The sequence below is a fragment of the Corapipo altera genome, unplaced genomic scaffold (assembly GCF_003945725.1).
Source record: "Corapipo altera isolate COAL_440 unplaced genomic scaffold, ASM394572v1 51, whole genome shotgun sequence".
Classification (NCBI taxonomy): domain Eukaryota; kingdom Metazoa; phylum Chordata; class Aves; order Passeriformes; family Pipridae; genus Corapipo; species Corapipo altera.
The window spans coordinates 12,644,852-12,667,693 of NW_020884892.1; the positions used below are offsets into that span (position 1 = coordinate 12,644,852).

At 36.1% G+C, this 22,842-nt stretch overlaps 1 protein-coding gene across 6 annotated transcripts in view; it reads left to right on the forward strand.

The window, feature by feature from the left end:
* CSMD3 (CUB and Sushi multiple domains 3) overlaps positions 1 to 22,842 on the forward strand; it is a 610,641-nt gene that overhangs the window by 343,145 nt on the left and 244,654 nt on the right. For all 6 annotated transcript variants that reach the window (XM_027645674.1, XM_027645676.1, XM_027645678.1 and 3 more), the window contains 2 exons: positions 17,067 to 17,249; positions 18,351 to 18,677. In XM_027645674.1, coding sequence (XP_027501475.1) covers positions 17,067 to 17,249; positions 18,351 to 18,677 — 510 coding nt within the window. The remainder of the gene's footprint in view (positions 1 to 17,066; positions 17,250 to 18,350; positions 18,678 to 22,842) is intronic.

The following is a 22,842-nucleotide window of genomic DNA, read 5'->3' on the forward strand; positions in this document are numbered from 1 at the left end:
TATTCACAGATAGCATGTGGTAAGTTGAAGCACCCAGCTACAATTTGGTTGGAGAGATGGCCTTGATTCTGTACAAGGCCTGCTCAACAGTAGCCAAAACAGTGGTGTGTCATCAGCACGTTCTAGCTACCAATAAAAGCAAAGCCCTATGAGGCCTGCTATGGGAAAGGTGACTCCATTCTAGCCAGACCTGATGCACTTTAACTGCTTGTTGTTGGTGTAGTATGTCTGTCTTGCACTGTTTCCTCCTGAGATTTTTCCATGTCAAAACTGGGAGTAGTTTATTCTGCTGCACTAGAAAATTGCTTGTTCCCAAGTTACATTCTTAGGCAATTCTCTTTGGAGAATATGCATTAAAGTGATAACTAAGAGAAGATTTAATTCCTTCCTAGAAGAGAGAGATACAGGAAAACATTTCATTGTTCTGAAAAGCGTGAACTTGTGGGGGAAGCAAATAATTTTCTGATGCATGTCTTACAGAATAATAATAATAAAAAAAATACTGCTGCTGATTATTAATCACTGCAGGTGAAATCATGTAACTTAAATATTTTTTTCTAGAAAAAAGAGATGTAAAATGTTCTTTGCAGTTTTGTAGCACTGAGTGAACATTAGAAAGTCCCATCCTAAAACTTGCTTGACGACCTTTGGCATAAAATGTCACTGTCTTTATTTTACCTTGTGCTGTGGGCACTTGCATAAATATTTTATCCTGACATGCACAGCTTTAATTTTAGCTTAGTGTTAGCATTCTTTTACTGCTTTACCTAAGTTTGCTATGCTAGTCTTCAGCAGCCTAACTCCACTGAAACTAAGTTTTAAGTATGGAAATAAATATTATTCACCTTTATTAATAATTTGGTACATTTTAAAAATAATCTCTATCTTGAAAATATTTCTTGAATTACTGATTTTTCCTAGTGGAGGAAGAAATTCCTAGGTGCAATTTAAAAAGAAGCCTATGGCAATATAGAACGCCAAATTGCAGTGAACGTCTGTTCAAGTTGTTCCCTCTGAGTTTTTATTCATCTTCACTTTTTTCACTTCATCATCTATAGGTGAATGAAAATGGTAATAGGCAGTTTAAAGTAATCTTTATGGCCAGCAGGCTATTCACATTGCAATTTGCATGAATTCTTTTAACCTGGCTGACAAGTGACATTTGCATGATTTAAATAAAAGTTATTGCAACTTCAAGTACTTTGAGGTAATTCCTCTAAATGCAAGTATTTCATAGTATCATAGAACAGTTTGGGTTGGAAGGGACCTTGAAGATCATCTAGTGCTGACACCCCCTCCATGAGCCGGGATACCACCTACTAGATCAGGTTTCCAGGTCCCCATCCAACATGATCTTGAATGCTTCCAGAGATGGTGAATCCACAGCTTCTCTGAGTTACTTGTTCCAGTGCTTCATCACTCTCACAGTAAGGAATTTCTTCCTAATATCTGACCTAAATCACTCTTCTTTTAGCGTGAAGCCATTTCTCTTTGTCCTGTCAGTACATGCCCATGTAAAGGGTCCCTCTCCAGCTCTCTTGTATACCCCTTTTGGCACTGGAAGGCTGTTATAACATCTCCCTGGAACCTACTCTTCTCTAGACTGAACAACTCCAACTTTCATAGCCTGTATTCATAGGAGAGGTGCTCCAACTCCTCTGGACTTGCTCCAACAGGTCTATGTCATTCCCGGGCTCACGATCTCAGAGCTGGATACAGTACACCAGGATAGGTCTTACAAGAGTGGAGTAGAGGGGCAGAATCACCTCCCTTGACCTGCTGATCTCATTCCTTTTGATGCAACCCATGACACAGTTGGTTTTCTGGGTTGCGAGTGCACTTTGCTGGGTTATGTTGAGCTTTCTTTCAACCAACAGTCCCAAGTTCTCCTCAGACCTGCTCTAAATACATTCTCTGCCCATCTGTATTTGTACTTTGTGTTGCCCCCACCCAGGTGCAAGACCTTGCACTTGGCCTTGTTGAACTCCATGAGGTTCACACGGGCCCACCTCTAAAGACTAAGTCTCTCTAAATGACATCCCTTTCCCCAGCACAGTGACCACACCACACAACTTGGTGTTGTTGACAAACTCGCTGAGAGTGCCCTCATTTCCACTTTCCATGTCATAGACAAAGATGCTAAAAAATACCAGTCTCAATAACTGACCCTGAGGAACATCACTGACACCTGATAGTTAGCACTACTGTGCATCAGTAAGGCAGATGAAAAGCTATATCTAATAAGTAAAATGAAGTAGCATGTACAGGGATTTGGACCAAAGGGCAGTCAGAAATCCATTGTAACCTAAGATATTCTTTGAATCTGTGTTGTAAGTTGTATGTGATGTACTTTAATAAGCTTCATACATCTGTAAGATTCCTGAAGAATATGTCCTGAAATATATGAACTGTCTTTTTTCTTCTCATATTTAATGGAAATGCCAATAATACAGACTATGAAAAATGAGGTTGGTGCATTAAACCTAAGAGAAAGGAATGGAACTGAGTATCAATGCAAATTAAAAGGTACATGAATAATTATAAACTGCTCTTGAATATATTTCAAATTAGTCTGAATCAGTCCTCCTGTTTATTGTGATCTTAATTTCTTTTATATATCTGTTTCAATAAATAACTTATGATTTATATTCAAAGTTGTATAAGCTGTCAGTAAGGTTCCATACGGCAAGGGGGTGGGACAGAACATGGGAAGGAGAAAACAACAGGAAGAACTTACGTGCCCCTATATTCTGTTATGGTGGTTATGTTCAGTGGCCTGCAGTTAATCTAGAACAAATAGTTTAAAAAGGCATTAAATAATAAGTTAAATATCTTTATAATTTAGAAGCCACACTTTTTGTTTCAGTCATTATTTCTTTTAATCTTTAAAAATTTGGTATTAAATTGAATGTACAGGCAGTTTGGAATGTTACACCTTTCTTTCATGCTCTTCAGATATTTCTAAGTCGTTTTTCTTCATGTGGAAATCTACTCTAAAAACAGATCACATGTATCTTATAGACAGATTTATTTCAATACATGAATTGGAAAATTTACTCTTTAATCACATTGACATTTTTCCAATATTTTAATATTCTTTCAAAGAACTTGGACACACAGTCACAACAGTGATCTTTCTGGCATAGTGGGAAAGTTCCTTTCTTAATTTCACTTACTCTTCCCACTCATATGCAAATAAACTCTTCTCTCTCTATTTTATGTATTTTAACAGAGAGTGATACAATAAAACATATTATTGGTGAAACTGATTCATTACTTTGAGATTGAATCATCATTTCCTAAGTAAGATAAAAATTAGTTTAATTATTCTTTACCATTTAGAAACTGTGAACTTTGACTATTTCTTAAAGGCTGAAATTATCTGTACTAAGTGGCTGTCTCATTTAAAGTGCTTATGGGCAAATTCAAACAAAACACTTAGCAGCTTTGAAGAACATCATTTCAGGAAAATGCATTTAATTGTTGCCATTAAAAAAGAAAAAAAAGGCAACCTTTTTGGTAACTTCTAACTTTCTTGCACATTGAATTGATGACCTGAAATTTGGCAAGGGGGTATCTAACCAGATTTAGTTTGTAAAATTCCAATTTGCATAGGCTTACTCACTTGTTTAAGAGGATTTATCTTACAGAAACTGAAATCCCCAAGAGCTTGGTCTGTGTTGTAGTCTTATCAGAGCTCCTAGTAATGCTTCTCTCTCTTCTTATTTTTTTGCAGGGGTAGGTAGGGTATGTGAGAGCACTCCATTTCTAACTTGGAAAAAGTCCATTCAACAACAAACTTTAGATGAAATTTATGTGCAACTCTGAGCTGGATAACCTTGGCTGACTGCCATATGTCCACCAAGCTGCTCCCACTCCCCTCCTCAGCAGGACAGGGGAAGAAAATAACATGAAAAAACTCATGTGTTGAGATGAGAATGGGAGATAACAGTTACTGGCACAGGCAGACTCAACCAAGGGAAGACTAATTTTATTTATTGCTAAATAAAAATGAAGTAGGATAGTGCAAAATGAAGACAAAACTAAAAACATCCCTCCACCTCCTCTTTGTCCCAGACTTACCTTCACTCCTTCATTCCCAGCTCTTCTAACTTTACCCAAGTGATACAGGTGGATAGGAAACAGGGAATGTAGTCAAATCATAACACTTGGTCCCTGCTACTCCTTCCTCCTTATGCTCTTCCCCTACTCCAGCATGGGGTCCTTTCCACTGTCTGCTGTTCTTTTAGACCTGCTCTAACACGTGTCCTTTCCATGGGGTGTGGTCCTTCAGGAAAGGACTTCTCCAGTGTGAGTCTCCTGTGGGCCACAGGTCCTTCCAGAAAACCTGCTCCTGAATGGGCTCCTCTTCACGGAGTCGCAGGACCTGCCAGAAGCCTACTCCTGCATGGACTCTCCACAGATTTTTTCAGGGTATATCCACTTACTGAAGTGTGGGGTCCTCCAGAGACTGCAAGTGGTAATCTGGTCCAGCATAGACCTCTAGGTGCTGCAGGGGGACAGCCTTCTTCCCTGTGGTCCTCACCACAGGCTGCAGGGGAATCTCTATTCTGATGCATGGACTTCTCTTCCTTCTCTGACCTTCATGTCTGCAGGGCTGTTTCTTTCATAATTTTATTGATCTTGTGTACAGTTGCTTTGCAGCAGTTTTGTACTTTCTTTTAAATGTGTTATCACAAAGGTACCACCAGCATTTCTGGTGTGTTCAAATTTGGCCAGCAGCAGGTCCTTCTTGGAATTGGCTCTGACATGGGAACAGCCTCTTCTCACAGAAATCACCCCTGCAGACCCATGGCTACCAAAGTCTTGCTATCCAAATCCAATACAAACGCCCTATATGACTTTTATGGGAGCAAATCCTGCTTTGTGTTTATACAGTTGATCTGGGAATTGTGTTGTGTGTGTGTGTGTGTGTTGCAGAGGATGGTATTTGTTCAGGGTTTTTGGGGTTGGGGTTTTTTCTTTGTGATTTTGGTTTTGGTGTTAGTCTGTCCTAGCTTTCTTTTGGAAAGATATGATTGCCTTGTGTCAGAAGGGAATAACTGATCTAACTAGAAAGAAGCAGGATGAAGGATCATGGGACCAAAACCCCGGGCAAGAAAACTAGTCACATAAATAAATCTAAAACCTTCTAAAGCCAAAGTTCTGTATAAAAATAGAGATTACTCTGAAACTGCAGTGGAATGGAAGAGTTTTATCACTTAGGTAAGTGAGATACATGAATTAAACCCTGTATAAAGAATATGTGATGAATACAAAATTTTGGCATGGATAGTAACAGCAATACCTCATACCGTAATATTATTTGTCATAACATAGCGTAATAGAGGCCAGAGTGATTAACATAAGTCATGGACAGGAAGATTTTGCTGGTATAGAGCCCCAATATTTGGATATTTTACAGTAGTGTGCTTACTCTCTGAGAAAATGTCTGTAGAGAATAGACATATGCAGATAAATTGAAGGTTGATATTGAGCAACAAATATCACTATAATAATTTTCAGTCTCTTGCCACATAATTCATGTTGTCAAATTCTAGTTGAGAAGGTGTTCAGGTGTTCCATCATTTCCCATAACTACTCCTTTTTTTCAGTGCTGTTTAGGTATTTATTTTTATCGTTCACTTTATTACTCCTCTATGAGTGGATAAACACACAATTTTAGCATGTTTTGTTTAATTTTTTTTAATAGGAATTTCTAACTATTTCTCTACAGATTTCCTTTTGCTCTGTTCTGTGACCTTCTGCAAAGGCAAACACAAGGTGAAACTAACAGTCTTACACATTGACTAAATGTTTAGCTCAGCAAAACTGAAAAAGTTTTAATGACAATAAAGTTGCTACCATATGAAAACGTTGGTGCTGTTCTATAGTCAAATGTATATTCAGAATATGATGCAAAGAACATTATGGAATCATTCAAGATGTCGGAGGATAGAATTTATTGATTGTCATTAAAGAAGAGTTGCAGAGCTGGTGCAGCTTGAAAACGTGTGCCTTGATATCTGTTGATGTAAGACATCAACAGATTTGAAAGGTTCTACAGATAATGTACTAGCTGCAAATAGATTCACAGTTGTCACAGAAAAACTCAGCGTGTGTCAAGTGATACATTCTTGATGATAGCTTCAACAATCTTGTCTTTGGGTTTCTATCTGCATGTATTTACCATTTAAGAAGAAAAAGAAAACACTATTCATAACAAAAGAGTCAAAATTTTCTATACGACTCTGACTCCCATAGTGCCAGAAAAAATCCCTTGAATTAGTTCATTTCTATTTATATGATCTTCAAAAGCATACTGGGAGATGGAGATGAAACTATTTAATCTATTGAAACATTCTATTTTCCTGAAGATTGTCTAAAGATGAGTGAAAGTTAAATCATCAATTACACAAAAGGGGTTCCTGTTACTGCTCACATTATTAAAATAGTGTATTGCATGTTTTTATCATAATGTAAAATATATTGTAAACATCAAAGGACCACATTCTCTGCAGCTTCAATTTCTTTATGATGATTAACAACATGCTTATACTTTTCTCATTGAAATCAAATGATTTAGCGTACTGAAAAAAAAATTCTCATTTTAAAATGAGAAAAACTCCATCCACTTAAATAAAGAGTATTCAGGCACAGTAATTATAGAATTTATGTAACTGCTGTTAAATGGATTTTAGGCTTAATGCTACCTTGAAAATTATTACAGACATTTCTGCATATGGTGACTGCACATTCACATTGTTATTTCCTTTTGGCAGGTCAAGCAGTAACTACTGGTTTAAGGGATATTCCGTGTATTTGCATTGAAACTGTTCATGTAAAGGATGCAAATTTAGATATGATTCCTTGGTATTTTTTTTCCATCTATTCTTTCTTGCTGGTGTCTAGTACCTCTAGTTCCGTAAAGAAAGCTAACAAGGTAGTTGTCTGCTATTAAAAGTTATATTAAGGGAGAGCTACTAAAATTCATAGATATTTTCTCTCTTTAACAAAAATACTTTAGTTTTCAAGGTTTAACTATGTTATATAGGACTCCAGAATGACAAATTATATTTTAACCTTTAAAATAAAATTGTTACATGAAAATTTCTTTAAATTATTCAGTGATCCAACTTTAGTCAGCTTAAGTCAGGTACATTAAGCAAAAGCCATCCTGAATTAGTTAACTACACCCAAATGCAGTTCCTCCAGGCTGAAGCAGCTGTGTTAATAAAAGCAAATGTAACATGCCTCCTTCCAACCTCTTCTCTAGATTATTGGTAGAGGGAAATTAGCTAAAGAGGAAAGGTGTTGTAGATTAAAAGCTGTAGTGGTTGGGAAGCAAAGAATAGGCAAACAGGAATGTAAAGATGTATGTACACACTGCAGTTTCAGAAGAACATAATGGGAGCATAAAATGTCTCTCCTGACATACATCGTCACATCAAAATTATACTGAGACAAAGCAAGTATTACTGCAATAAGGCTGAAGGAGGAAAGCCACACTGATAAGGTTTGGGGCAATAAAATTATGCCGGGAACAGAAACCTCTTGAGGCAATTTTAAGTGAAATTTCATCAAGTGATAGAATACCAGCTGTTTTTGCAAGCAAATCTGGAATTAATAAAATAGTGGGATTTAGCAATATTTTGACAGAAATTTGGGAAATACCGCAATGTTTGTGAACTTTTATATGAATGAGAAGTCCCATGGTACTTTTAAATTGTTTGTGTGGATAGATTTCTACATACCAGTTTATTTTCCAAACGTAAATTAAGAGAGTAACTTATTTTATTGGAGGTGCAGTTATTACGTAAAACCCCAGAGGACTCATTCATTAGCTGGGCCAGCTTATTGCTGGCTGAGTAGTAAATAACTCAACTTGAAGATACAGAACATGGTCCTGAATAGAAAGAGAAGGAAGTATGCATACCCATAAAGTCTGTAAGTACCTAAAAATATATAACAGAGTATAATTAGGAAATATTTTATGCTGATAGTAGAAAACTTTAGATGAAAAATGCAATAAAAATCATGCTGATATTATTGCTGTCCCTCTGAAAAATCTACTATAATGGAGAATGGTGTAACTGTTTTTTCTTTATACTAGGAATGTTGAGAGCCTGTGTTATACATAAAATATTACTTTTAATGGTGTCTGCTATTGTTTTCCCACGTCATTCTCAGAGGAACCTCATCTGACTTTCCTATAAGTAACCTTAGACCAATTATCCTCCCTGAATTAATTACCTTTTTTTCCTTTGTGAAATGTTCACATTCTGGCTCATCAATTTATATGATCAGGAAATAAGAAGTACCCTGACAATTGGCACAATTCAGCAAGGGTACAGCAAGGTTATCACCACCCACATGGTAGGGAAAGAACATCGTTTATAGATTTTTTTTTCTCGCCATAGAGTTTCACTATACCCTTGAATGGCTGTTCTGTATTACACATTATAGACTAAACACCTAGTGAATTCATAAAGGGATAAGACTGTATCCATAAATCCTCCTTCTCCTCTCCTTTTGTCCCTTTATGTACCTGTTTCTTCTGTAATAGAAAGGTGCTACAAAACACTGTAATGGGTGTCTCGTCTGGAGCAGTGAGGAGCAGCTGGAGGTCATGTGGAGTGCAAGTTGTCATAGTTTTGCTACAAGCATTGTTCCATCATATTTCTCTTTGAAATCAGGGCAAGATTCATTCCCTATCCTCACACTTCCTAATTGCTAGAAAAACAGCCACACCATATCTTAGAGGAGATTTTCCTTTCCTGTCTTTTAGGAAAAAAAGGGGGGGGGGGGGGGGAAGAAACAAAAATAAATATAAAACCTATAGTAGTCAGAATTGAGGCTAAAAAAAATCACACTAGTTGTTCTGGCTAAAAATAGTAGAAAGAGTGAACATTTTTTTAATATATATTTGGACTTTCCAAGACATGGAACTTAGAGATAAAAATCTGATCATTAGAATGAAACAAAGGTATTGATAACCTTAAAATATAACTGAAAATCACGTGGCACTAGACACTTGGTTCTTTTGGAAAAGAACTTCCATCCTTTGTTTGTAGAAATACTTATGCTTTAACAGTAAAGTAAGAAACAAAACTGTCTCATTTATTTGAAGATATATATAAACATTGTAGTATTTAGGAGAAGGTATTATCTGTTAGGTGATTCAAATTTCTGTTTTGTTTACTGATAATAGCAATACCTAAACCCTATTGCAAATAAATGTAACAAATCTCCAATCTATTCCCATGTAAATTCATGATAGCCTAAGATTGCTGAAATTGGTCCAAAACCGTTTGTCTGCTGTGTATCTTTAAGATCATGTTTCTTGACTATACATACTATGAAGACATACGGTATAATTTTCCAATTGTTTTCATTATTGATCATCCTGATTAATACAGAGAAATATATATGTTCTTGATTTATAAATTAACTATTTTCCTACTTCCTGCACTTTCAGTGCGTTTTCTCCTTATGATTTAAGTTCTAATTTTCAAGATAGAGGAGATGATGTGGTGGGTTGACCCTGGCTGGATGTCAGGTGCCCACCAAAGTGGCTCTCTCATTCCACGCCTCTGCAGAACAGCGGAGATTAAATACAGTAAAAAAACCTTATGAGTCAAGACAAGGGCAACTTACAGTTACCATCGAGGACAAAACAGACTTGACTTGGGGAAAGTAATTTAATTTACTGCCAGAAAAAAAGTGGTCTTCCCACAGGATCACAGCCTCCTTCAGGCGTCCAGGGGCTGCAGGTGGATCTTTGCGCTGGTGTGGACCTCCATGGATCCTCCATGGCAGCACGGGCACAGCTGCCTCACCATGATCTCCTCCACAGACTGCAGGGTATTGAGGGTATGAATCCCTGCTATGGTGTCTGAAGAACATTCTTCCCCTCCTTTTTCACAGACCTTGGTGAGGCAGACCATTTTCTCTCACATATTCTCACTTCTCTCTCCAGCTCCAGTTTGTTGAGCTTTTTTCTCCCTGTTCTTAAATAAATTATCACAGAAGTGCTACCACTGTGGCTGATGGGCTCATCCTTGGCCAGCAGTGGGTCTGTCTTGGAGGCAGCTGGCATTGGCTCTGTCAGACATGGAGGAACCTTCCTACAGCTTCTCACAGAATCCACCCTGTAGCCTCTCCACTATCAAACCCTTGCCACACAAAAACAATCCAGATGATTATACTACCAATGGTTCCTTGGCTTTGCAAGCAAAAGTTATACACATTGTTTCCCTCACTGGAGATATTCAAGAACTGTCTGGATGCAATTCTGTGCAGTGTGCTCTGGGATGACCCTGCTTGAGCATAGAGGTTGGACCAGATGACCCACTGTGATCCCTTCCAGCCTTACCCATTCTGTGATTCTGTGAAATATATAATGGCATATTTTCCTGACTTTTTGAATAAGCAAATCCTGCATTGGGTACACTGGCGATTTCACAACTAAGTTAAATATATGTATTCAGTAATGTGTGTATAAATTGTACATACCCTAGTGTTTAAAACTGGGATTATATATATTTTTCCACATTATCTTGCAAAATGTCAGTGTGTCAACATATGATGCTGAATGTCTGTAACTTTGGCATAACAAATTCAAATATTAAACAGTGAGCTTTATCCTTTCTGAATCACACACTTAAACACTGTTTCTTTTCACATTCTAGTATTAGTTAATCCTGTATTCTTAGTTTTAAGAAATAATATATAATAAATTCAAATCCAATTTTACTAATGACTAAACAAATCTAGTTGTATTTCATATATCCATTGATATGCTCAATAAAACAAATAATTGGCATTGTTCTAAAATGTTGCTAAAGTAAACAGTGATTGGTCTTTGCCTGGTGTTTCTCTGAAGGACTGTAGATGCTGAATCTCTGCTGAACTCGTAACAAGTCTTCAGTATCATACTTTTCCTCTGTGCACCAGTGATCACTTTTCTTTCAAAATTGTTTTCCTTGTAAGAATCACATTCTGATCTTTTATTTTCACTTGAGTTACAGAAGGGAAAAGATAGACAAGTTACCTCTGCAAGCTGTAATTCCAGTGTGATTCTGTCAAAGTGCATTTGTGCATTTCTTTTCCCCAAGGCCCCATTTAGTCACCTCCAAAATGGGCCTGTCCTTCACAAACACAGAGGGTAAGAGAAAAAGAGCATTCCTATCTTGCTATCCTATACTGGTGGCTACTGTAGCCTTGGGCTCTCCCTTCAGTACATCACTGGTTAGAAATATGTGAAATCTTTCAGAGCAATATACAAAAATAACATAAGGATAATTTAAAACAAAATGAGATGGTTACTTTATTTTTCTTTATATCATTATTTTATATTCTGCCTCAATTTGATATGTTTTCTAGACATTTCTTGTTGGAGAATACTTTGGTATTTATTAGCTTAATTTAGTGTTGTGCAGCCACAAACTACAAGTTTGTACACTGAGTTTCCGAAGTGAGTATCTAAAATCATCAGTGAATATGACCATGAAGTGTAAATCTCAAAAAGCAGACTAAATCATAAAAGTGAACAAAAATCAATATGTAAGACTACAAAGTAACCAAAATATAAAATACAAAAATGTGCTTAACCAATAAATTTACTTTTGACTTTTCAAGGTGTCTATTATATAACACACTTATTCTAAATGCTTATACTATGCCATATCCTGTAGAAATAGTGTTTCCACTAAAATATACTCTATAATAATTTCTGCTGTGAAGTGCAACTTTTTTTTTACAGGTGCATGATATGAAAGAAGGTATTATAATTAGTGACATTTTAGTCCAACTATAACATTAAGCAGTGGACTCTTACACACAGTTTTTTATAGGAATTCAAGTTATGTTCCAGCAAAGCGGTCCAAATGCCATTTCTCTTCACTGTTTGGTGCCACATACTGACATTTCCAATTTTATAGTTGTGGGATTTTTCTAAGTTTGCATTATGGCATAATAATTGCACTGTCTGAAAATTTACTGTTTTTTTCTGCTAATTTTAAAACAACTGTAAATTATCTCTATTTATCATAAATTAATTATTTACAGTGAGGGACTAGAATGAGTTTATCAAGAAGAGGGGCTCTGTCAGGCTCTGAACCTAACTTCTTAGGAGTTTTTGAAACAAGTATACATTGCAGGGAAGCTGAAACACAAGTGGTAGAGTTAGTAGTAAAAAACGTGAATATAATTTCCCCCTTAGTGAATTCAAACAAATATGAATTAGATCTTGTTATTTAAAATGTGATTATCTGACAAAAGCCCAGAAAGCAGAATGTTTGTTTCCTGTTTTAAAAGAAGTTTTTTGATGTTCTCTAAACAAATCCAAAAACTATTTGCACTTCAATTAAAAAAAAAACAAACAAAAACAAAACAAACAAAACAAACAACAACAACAAAACTCCAAACAAAACAAAAAAACCCAATCCTATCATTTCTACTCCTGAGGAGAGCTAAGTAATGACAAAAATATTCTGTTTCAAATTCAGAGATGAACTGATGCTAATACAAAATTTACAGAGAAGTATATAAGGATGTTGCAAGCAATGCAAGCAGGACAAATTTAAAATACTGAGGTAATATTTGCTATAAACGTAAATGGATACAAATGAGGTTTAGAGACATTTTATTTTATTTAATTCTGTTGTTCATATAACATTTTGTCCAACTTAATTTCATTTATGAAAGCAAATTCAATATAAGGCTATGGATGTAATCCCTCAAATACAGCAATCACATAGGATAAAGGAATCTTTTTTTCCAAGTAGCTCCTGTAAATAACTATAGTCTACCTAACAATTTTTGAATGTAGAAACTGTTCCTTTAAGTCCTAACAGGGATAGCTCTGCTCATATATATATATATTTTCAAATTTGACAAAACACATGGAAACTTCTGTTGTTTGGGATGAAATAATAATTAAAGAGAACCATTTGCCCAACTACATCAGATTAGTAGCCCCAAAGGAGACTAAATTTAAGTAGGTATAAATAAATTTATTGTCTAGCATGTACTGTTTGAGAAAACTATATTAAGATACTTAATGTAATCACTTGTTGGAGAACTAGTTTATAGAATGCATTTGTTTTCCTAAATGAAATATGAAGTGACTTAGACACTTAGAATAGTATTGGTCCACAAGGACAGCCTAAGAAAATTTTGTATTTCTTTGGCAGTTAAAAACCGAGTAGTTCTGTAGGTTTGACATTGGCAGTCTCACCAACACTGAAGATAGGAGGAGTGAGTTCATGTGTTCTTTGGGATATTTTACATTGTTTCTTCAGGACAGCTGTAACTTTTGTTGGAGGTCTGTGATCTCAGGAGAGTTTGAACCTGATTTTATTTTTTTAAAATAATGAATTATATTTATCTTCTCCTAGAACTGTTTTAAAAAATACAAATAAAGCAATAAGAAAAGTTAATGGGTTTTGTGCTTATTATTGACTGGTTTTGTTTTGTTGCTTTTGATTTTTATTTAACCAAACAGAAAAATAAAGCCTTTTAAAACTCTGTGAAGTCTTTTTTAAAAAAATCTTCAACATTTTTTCATTTTCTTTTTAAATGGAATGTTCTTTATTTGCTTTTTGTCACATTTTAATTGTTTTTAGAGCCTTAATAGCTGAAAGCTTTGAGAAATCAAGTGCATGCTGCTGAAAATATTACTCCAGAGAAATTGAGTTGAAATCAAAATGCTATTTGTTTGTTTTTTTCTCACAGTCAAAATATATGGAAATGTAAAAAAGTAGTAACAAGACCTTTAAAGAGAAATTTTCAAACTATGATATTGGGATATTTGTTGCTATTATTGCATGTGATAAGTTAATTTTATTTTTAAGATTTCTATCCTTTTTATAGTTATCATCTCTCATGAAAGAAGTTTGTGATAGTTGGACTAGACAAGGAAAAAACCATTTTGTTCTGAATTTCTATTACTTATGTACCATATTTTCTCTATTTGTGGATGATGAGTGCATTCCTAGGTTTATTATCTTGAGCACAATATTCTCTTTACAAGTTTCTAATACATAACAGACTGCACCCGAGGGTGCTAACAGAACTGGTGAATCTCCTTCCAAGGCCATTTCCCTATCTTTGGTGGTTTGTCAAGCTTATGAGAGATACACAAAGACTGGAAAAAAGTTTTATGACCTTTAACAAAAGCCTGACCTATGTAAATGCAGGCTGACCTTTATTCAGTTCTTGGGGAAATCATGGATCAAGTCTTCTTGGATGCCCTTTTCTGGCATGTGAAGAAAGTGATTGTGAATACCTAATTCTTTAATAAAATTAGCAAGCTCTAATATAGGTTACTTGGTCACTGGACAGGGGAACAGCAGTAGATGTTGCCTACCTTACTAGAACATTCTTCATCCTGGGAGGTTTTCTGGACCCAACTGGATAAATCCCTGAGTACCTGGTCTTAGCTCAAAGCTGGGCCTGCCTTGAGCAGGAGCCTGGACACCTCCTGAGGTCCCATCTCAGGGAGAGGATCAAGAAATCCAAGGCACAGCTGGAGCTGAACCTGACTAGGGAATGAAAAATAACAAAAACAGTTTCTTCAGGTACACAGGAGAACAAAGAAAGATGGAAGAAACTGTACCTGCAATAATGAGTGAAACAGGGGACCTGGTTAAAACAAACAAGGAGAAGGCTGAGGTACTCAAAAATCTTTCTACCTTGTACTTCACTAGCAAGTGCTCTAGGCACACCACTCACCTCACAGAATAGAGACACTGACTGGGAGAATGAAGTGTCTCCCACCACAGAAGACCACCCAGGTTAAAGACCATCTAAGAAACCTGAAGGCATATAAGTTGACGGGGCCTGATGAGATGCATCTGAGTGTCCTGAGGGAACTGACAAATGAGATTAGGCCACTAGCCACTGTCTTTGAAAAGTTGTGGCAGACTGTTGAAGTTCCCACTGAGAGGAAATGGAAAACAGAACCCCTATTTTTTAAAACTTAAAAAGGAAGACCCAGGCAACTACAGGCCAATCAGTCGCACTTCTGTGCCTGGCAGGATCATGAAGAAGGTCCTTCTGGAAACATGGAAAATAAGGAGGTGATTGGTGACAACCAGAATGGCTTCAGTACAGGCAAATCGTGCCTGACAAACTAAGTCTTCTACATTGGCACTATAGTGTTGGTGAATAAAGGAATTGCATGACCTAGCATGACCTACCTGGGCATGCGCAAAGCATTTGGTACTGTCACATACAACATCCTTGTTTCTAAAATTGAGAGACATGGATTTGACAAATATACTACAAGTGAATAAGGAACTGGCTGGATGGTGACCCTCAAAGAGTTGCAGTCAGCAGTACAATATCTGGGTGAAGACCAGTGATGAGTTGTGTCCCTCAGGGGTCCATACTGGGCCCAGTGTGATGTGTTTTAGCAACATGGACAGTGGGATTGAGTGCACCCTCTACAAGTTTTCTTATGACTCCAAGATGTTTGGTGTGGTCAACACACTGAAGGGAAGGGATACCATCCAGATAGACCTGGACAGGCTTGAGAGGTGGGCCTGTGTGAACTTCATGACGTTCAACAACACCAAGTGCAAGTTCCTGCATCTGGATCAGGGCAGTCCCAAATATGGCTATAGACTGAGTGAAGAGTGCATTGTGAGCAGACATGCAGATAATTATTTGAGGATATTGGTGGATGAAAAATTGATATGACCTTCCCATGTGTTCTTGCAGAGCAGGAACTTAATTGCACATTAGGCTGCATCAAAAGAAGCGTGGCCAGCAGGTCAAGGGAAGTGATTCTCCTCCTCTACTCTACTTTTGGGACACCCCACCTGAAGTACCACTTCCAGCTCTGGGGCTCCTGGCATAAGAAAAACATGAGCCCAATAGAGTGGGTCCAGAGGAGAGCCATGAAGAGGATCAAAGGGCTGGAACACCTCTCCTATGAAGACGTGTTAAGAGAACTGGGGTCATTTAACTTAGAGAAGACTTTGTGGAGATCTTATAGAAGCCTTCCGGCACCTAAAGAGGGCTTACAGGGAAGATGGGGAGGGACTCTTTATCACTGAGTGCAGTGCTAGGATGAGAGCTAATGTGTTTAAACTGAAAGAGGATAGACTTTGATTGAATATAAGTAAGACATTTTTCATTATGAACAGGTGTCCCAGAGAAGTTGTGGATGCCCCATAATTCAAAGTAATCAAAGTTATATTGGACAGGACTTTTAGTAACCCCATCTAATGGAAGTGTCTCTGGCTATGGCAGGAGAGTTGGAAGTAGAGGATATTTAAGGTCTCTTCCAACTCATACCTATAATTATGGCTTGAATTGCCCTGTTAACTTTTGAAAGGCATGAGTGGAAATGCTTTTAGAAGATCCCTCCATGCCTCTATCACTGAAAGTTCAGAACAGGATACAATTTGAGAGAATATAATAGCTCTAACAGTTGTAGAAATAGGACAGAATCATTCAGATTCCTTGCAGTGAAGACTACTGAGGTAAAATGTTATTTGAGTAGAGCTGTTTTTTGCATGTGTTTACATAATGTGAGTGTATATAAATTTGTTTATATACCTACTTATTTATGTCTAACCTCTTTTTGACTCTGGGTAATTCTTTTCTGTCACTACTCCCTTTCTTTGCCATTGGTTCGTCAGTCTGACCTGTATTGAAATGTGGACAGGTCTCTATTTCTACTTTTAAGAGCTCATGTACTACTGGTGATATTTTACTAAATGTTATTATTGTCTAAAATTTTACAAAATAAAATTAAATTTCAAGTAGTCTATAAACATAAACAGTTCTGATTTTTCTAAGGCCCTAGTCTTGTAATGGTTTAACCCTAGCCAACAACTAAGCACTACACAACCACTCACTCATTCCCCCTGATGGGATTCCTTACACGAAATTTCCTCCTTAAGAAGCTTGAGTATAGAATCAGACTCGGTGGTACATTTTGGCAACTGTTCTTATGTAGAAGATTTTAATTTGCTTGAAATTTTATAGATGCAGCATATACCTGGAAGAAGTTTTTTTTATTTTATAAATAAATTTCTTATTTATTTCAACAGAAATTGAAAAGGAAAGCTGTGGGGATCCTGGAACACCATTGTATGGTATCAGAGAAGGGGATGGATTTTCTAATCGTGATGTTTTAAGATTTGAGTGTCAGTTTGGATTTGAATTAATTGGAGAGAAATCTATCATTTGCCAAGAAAACAACCAGTGGTCTGCAAACATACCAATCTGTATTTGTATGTACTGAATATTTTCTTATTATTATTTTTAAGACATAACATTATGATAAGTTTTTACTTATAGGTAATAATTTGTGTGATTGATTTCAGAGTTAGCACAATACAATTAATTTTGCTGGCTGGATTAATTTATTTTGTTCAGTAGTGGGTTTACTTAATGATTATGCCCAAGACAGGTTCTAGAACTGCTAAAATACTTTTTTCTCTTATAGCAACTATTAAAGCATTTCTCTTTATGTGATTTGATACAGTGTTTTATTATTGGCTTTTTTTGGTAGGATTCTGTAGATTTTATATGTATGATACACTTTTTATATCTAGTCTTATACGCTAATATATTACCTTACATTAGAAGTTGCTGAATTGAAATCAAGGTTTTACATCATTTACATTTTTTCCATGTATTATATATGAATACCTTTTAGCACTTACATTATCATAGACATTTATAGCTCTCTTCCACTTGCATTACATTATACAGCATAAGTAAAACCAATGTTGTGATACATGTTTGTGGCAGCATCTGTCTTAAATTTTCCACTAAAATAGTATGGATCAAATAGAGTGCAATCAGCTGCTTTCATCTCTGCAACTCAATTTAGTATGGCTTAACTGAATTGATTTAATATAAAACATTATCCTGATAACAACAAAACATCTCTGTTGTCTCTTTGAGGCTTGTTAATTTCTGGTGCCACTGTGTGAACAACAAATGATAAGAGCACTATTGACTTTCTGCCCCTTTAATGTGCTCAGTGGGAAGTCTGCTCATCTAAATACTTCCCTATGAGAGAAAATAAGTGGTGCCAAGTGATTGTTATCATGGCTAAATTGTAAGGACTACCGTGGATTTCCAATGTAACAAGGATGTTCTTTATTTCTTGGGGGCTCTGCTTGAGAGGTAGTTTTATTGAGAGGAAGGGAATACGAAGATTAAAAAAAACAAACCACCTTTCTTTTAGATTCACAGATCATTACAAATAATGAATTATTCAGTTGAGGTAATCAGCAAGTTTTCTCTTACAAAAATTTAGCACTAAAATAAATCCTTATGGAAATGTGTTATTCTGTTGTCTAATCTCTCTCTCTTTTTGGCAGTTCCTTGCCTTTCCAATTTTACTGCACCAATGGGAACAGTTCTTTCACCTGATTATCCAGAGGGATATGGAAATAATTTAAACTGTATCTGGACAATAATTTCAGACCCTGGGAGCCGAATCCATCTCTCCTTTAATGACTTTGACTTGGAATCTCAGTTTGACTTCCTTGCAGTTAAAGATGGTGACTCTCCAGATTCCCCCATAATAGGAACATTTACTGGTGCTGAAGTTCCTTCCCATCTTACCAGTAATGGCCATATTTTGCGTCTGGAATTTCAAGCTGACCATTCAATGTCAGGACGTGGATTTAACATCACTTATAACAGTGAGTAATAGTATTTTTTTATTGTGCATGCATCTTTTTCAACATACAGTTTAGGAGATAGGCATAAGTGTGTAAACATGACACTATGGTAATACACCTTCAGAAAAATGCTAAATTAGGCATTTGGATTATTGTATAAATTCTGTGCTAGGGCTGAAAGTATGTATATATTTCTCATTTGTGGCTTTAGAGATAAATATGTGCAAATTTCTCATTTATGGCTTTAGAGATCATTGTTTGATGACTGTCAAACCAGGCAAGTTTCAAATTGTATAACAGGACTTTACTGAACTTGCTGATAGTGCAATTTGTGCTACATAATATCAATCGCCATCATTACATGTACAAAACAGTTATTCTTGAGAACTCATATGTTAGTTTAGCTGTGAATGTTTATATTATCCTGGAGCTAATGGTTGCAGTGTGTGGTAGCTCCTAGTCAATGCAGTTAAAGTGAGCAGCCATAGGAGCTCTTATCTAAGTTAAACCACAATAGATTTGTTTTCTTTTTCTCTCTTTTACCTTCCTTACATACATTTACTGACAGCATAATAATAATTGAAGGTTATATTGAATATCTTCTCCAGTACTAAATACTATTAGCACTTATCCACCTTAGTTTTTCCTGGCAGAACTGTTACATTTCTTCTGAAGGACATATGAAGAGCTGCCTATGTTGTGTTTCTATCAAGTTATTTGGCATTTATCTCACACCAAAACCCACGGTAGATGTGGTGAAGCAATTTGTAAAGCCACAGCATGAATAACTGGGAGCAACAGTGAAATGAGGAGGATTGAGTTCAGCCAAGTTGTTCCTTTTGGGTAGTTGGAAGGAAATTGGAAGGACCGGAAATGCCTGAAGTTCCAGTCTTAGAGCTCTGTGTAGAGGATGGTAGGGATAAGAGAGTGTCTGCTGGGGGGATCTGCATATCCTCCAGAGTTTCTCCACCTTATCCACCTCACACATTTGTATTTTATTGTTTGTTTATTTGTTTGCTTTCTTTTCTTTCTGATGGCAGAGGCTTTCCATGCCAACAGATGGACAAAATAAGCAAAATATGATGGATATTTTCATATTCCAAAAAGTCTGATGTCATGAGCAACCAGTACTATTCCTGTCTTTTTCCCTATTGTCTAAGAGTTTATATATAATTCCAGAGGCTTACTTAAGATGCAGGGGAATGTTCAACTGCATCATTGGAAGGAGAACTGTGTACCTACATCTCCCCTCCCCAGAATAATGTGTTACCTACTTGTCTATGTGGGAAAAACAATTAATTAAGATGTTTTACTTAAAAAAAAAAAAAACCAAAAAAGCCCCCAAATTAAAGCAAAAACGCCAAACAAACAAACAACCCCCCAAAACAAAAACAGACAAAAACCAAACAAACAAAAAACTCAAAACAAAACAAAAAAAAACACCAAAAAAACCCCAAAGAGGATCCATTTAACCAAAGAGGAAATGAGATTAAGTAAGGTTTGTCATTGAGAGAGCTAGAATCCACATTTTTTTTCCAAGGAAAATTAAAATTAAAATTATTTTCATAATATTTCAAGGACTAAATTCCCCTATGGATCTCTACTTTTCTTACATCATCTTTCACTGTCCATCTTTGATTTTTCTCTCTCTTTTGTTTTGTTTTATTTTAGGTTGTCAGCCTTTCAGAGAAGTATTTATTAAGACTTAGAGATGAACTGACACCAGATTATTCTGCAAACATTCTTTTTCCAATTTTGTCTCATATTTCAACTCCCAGCCCTCTATTTTATCTGGTTCATCCTCAGGTCATTTCTCACAAATGTCGAGTGCAAATATGAAGAAAATGTGGTGACTTCTTATTGGTTTCTATATATGCAAGTTATCATTGCAAACTAAACTTAGAGTGGTAGCTAAATATCTTAGTAGTTTAACTAATTATTGGAAAGTCAGTGGTTATTCAGAACTACTGAAATATAAAATCACTTATAATTAAAATGAGATATTGAATCCATATTTCTTTACAGAAGTTGTAATGTTTGCTCTATGTTTTCTTCTCTTTCATGTTCTTTTAATATATTTAAGAGTTTTTACTTCTTTTCATGATTGTATTTAAGCTTGAACAGAGGTATTCATGTGTCTATTAAACTCTGTAGCTAAAATCTACTAACAAAAGCAAAAAAATCTCAAAAAAATGTGTCTACTCTTTCTTCAGTAAGGACAGCTGCAGTCTGATAAATTACAGAAGTAATCTTTCCATAATAAATAGTTTAAGGGTAAGAGAGATGATAAAAAAAAAAAAAAGAAACTGATAGAATTTCACTCTATCTTAGCATTTATAAACCCAAAGTTAATTAAAAATATCCATTTTCTTCTAACACACCAGTTGGTATATTTCAAAGTTATCAGTCTCTTTTTGCCCCCTTCAAGAGTAGGAATAGTATGTCACAAAAACAGTACTTGATTACTTCTTTAAAAAGAATGTAGGCTAGTGCTGTAAATATCTTCATTGATGTGGAGGGGAATGGATGTTTCATTCCCATGACAAAGGAGCTGATGCAAAGGAGACTAGAAACTTATGAGGTCCTCCGTGAGTAGGCATTCCATAGGCCAACCTCCTGTTGGGCTGATGTGGATGTTTTGAGGTGGAGAGCTTCTTCTAGATTGATTCAGGCTAGCTGGTGGACTGCTTTGAGCTGTTTCTCATTGATTGGGGTATAGGTGGTGCTGGGCAAATATTTTTGTATAAGTTTAGAGCTGCTGTTTCTCTCAGTTATGCAGATATTTCTTGTTGCTCTTTTCATAACAACTATTTAATTGTGCTTTATCTAGCAAAAGCTACAACCTTAGGAGTTGCATAGGAGCCTGCTAAAGGTCAAACGATGGGCCTCTGACATCAGCCTATTTAATTCAGTGATTTCAGCTCTGTAGACCAAAGCATTGACAATCCCAGATGATGAGTTTATATTTAAAGAGTGCTTTTAGTGTGTTTCATTGCTGTGATAGGGTATGTTCATTACAGCCCATTTTTCCTGGCACTCTCTCCTGCTAGTCTTTTTCAGTGTCAGTACTTCTCAAGATAGAATTCTTCAAACTATAATGTACTAAAAAAAGTGTGAGTTTACATGTATATACTGAATAAGCTACCAGTTGTTTGCATAGCTTTAAATAATATTTCACAATAATTTTGAGTATGAAGTATCTCTTTGTTATTTGATATTCTCTTAACTTTGGTTTATTCTCTGATATTTTCCTCTGAAAGGGTTACCTTTGCTAGCTATTTCTAGACTTACCAGCTGAAACTCTTCATAGGGCAATCCACTAAAATAATTAATTATGCCACTGGACCACTCCTTGCTGGTGCTATTTCCAAAGATGTTTTAAAGCAGATTTTAGACCGGATGAGTTCTGATTAACTTCATTTCTGCCTTCCAATCCCATGAGATCTCTGAAGTTTCTCCCCTGAACTATTTTTTTTTTTAAATACAAAATTCATACTTTAACATCCTTTAGAGTTAATATCAGAATATCAGCATCACTCTGATCTACCACTATGCTTCCCGGCATTTTTCCAGATATTGCTTAGTACACCTATACAGTCATGGTAGTTGATGAGTATTCAAGTCAGGAAAACTAGTTGATAAGGAACCATGGTTTCTTGATTTGTTGTTGATGAGTAATATATAAATATAATTGAGGATGTACCTGTGTGTTCTTTTTCTTTTCAACCTAAGGCTTGTATAATAGGACAGCTCCACCATGAAGCTTTTTAGAAGCATCAGCAGACTCTGTTTTGCCCATCAAGTAATGTAACTGCAACCAGGCTAAGAAAGTGACTGCCGTTCTTGGGAAGGATTATCTTTCACTATCTTGCCTCCCAAAGCCATTCTGTATAGTACAATTAATTCCATAGGAGCAGCAGTTCCTGAGCTGAAATATAGAGCAATGAATTGATTTTACAGGTTTAATAAACTGGTGTCATACACTAAACCCGGAGTCAAAATTTATCTACATTTACAGATAACAATATTGGAAATCTATCTCTGTGTTGTCTGAAGGTAGTAAGAGAAACAGACAATCAATTCCCTTCCTAAAAGTGGTGACTGTGCATAAAGTATTGGAAAAGTTTTTGTAACCCCTATGGAAAAGTATGGGATTGCATAATTTTTAATGTCATCCTTGAATGGT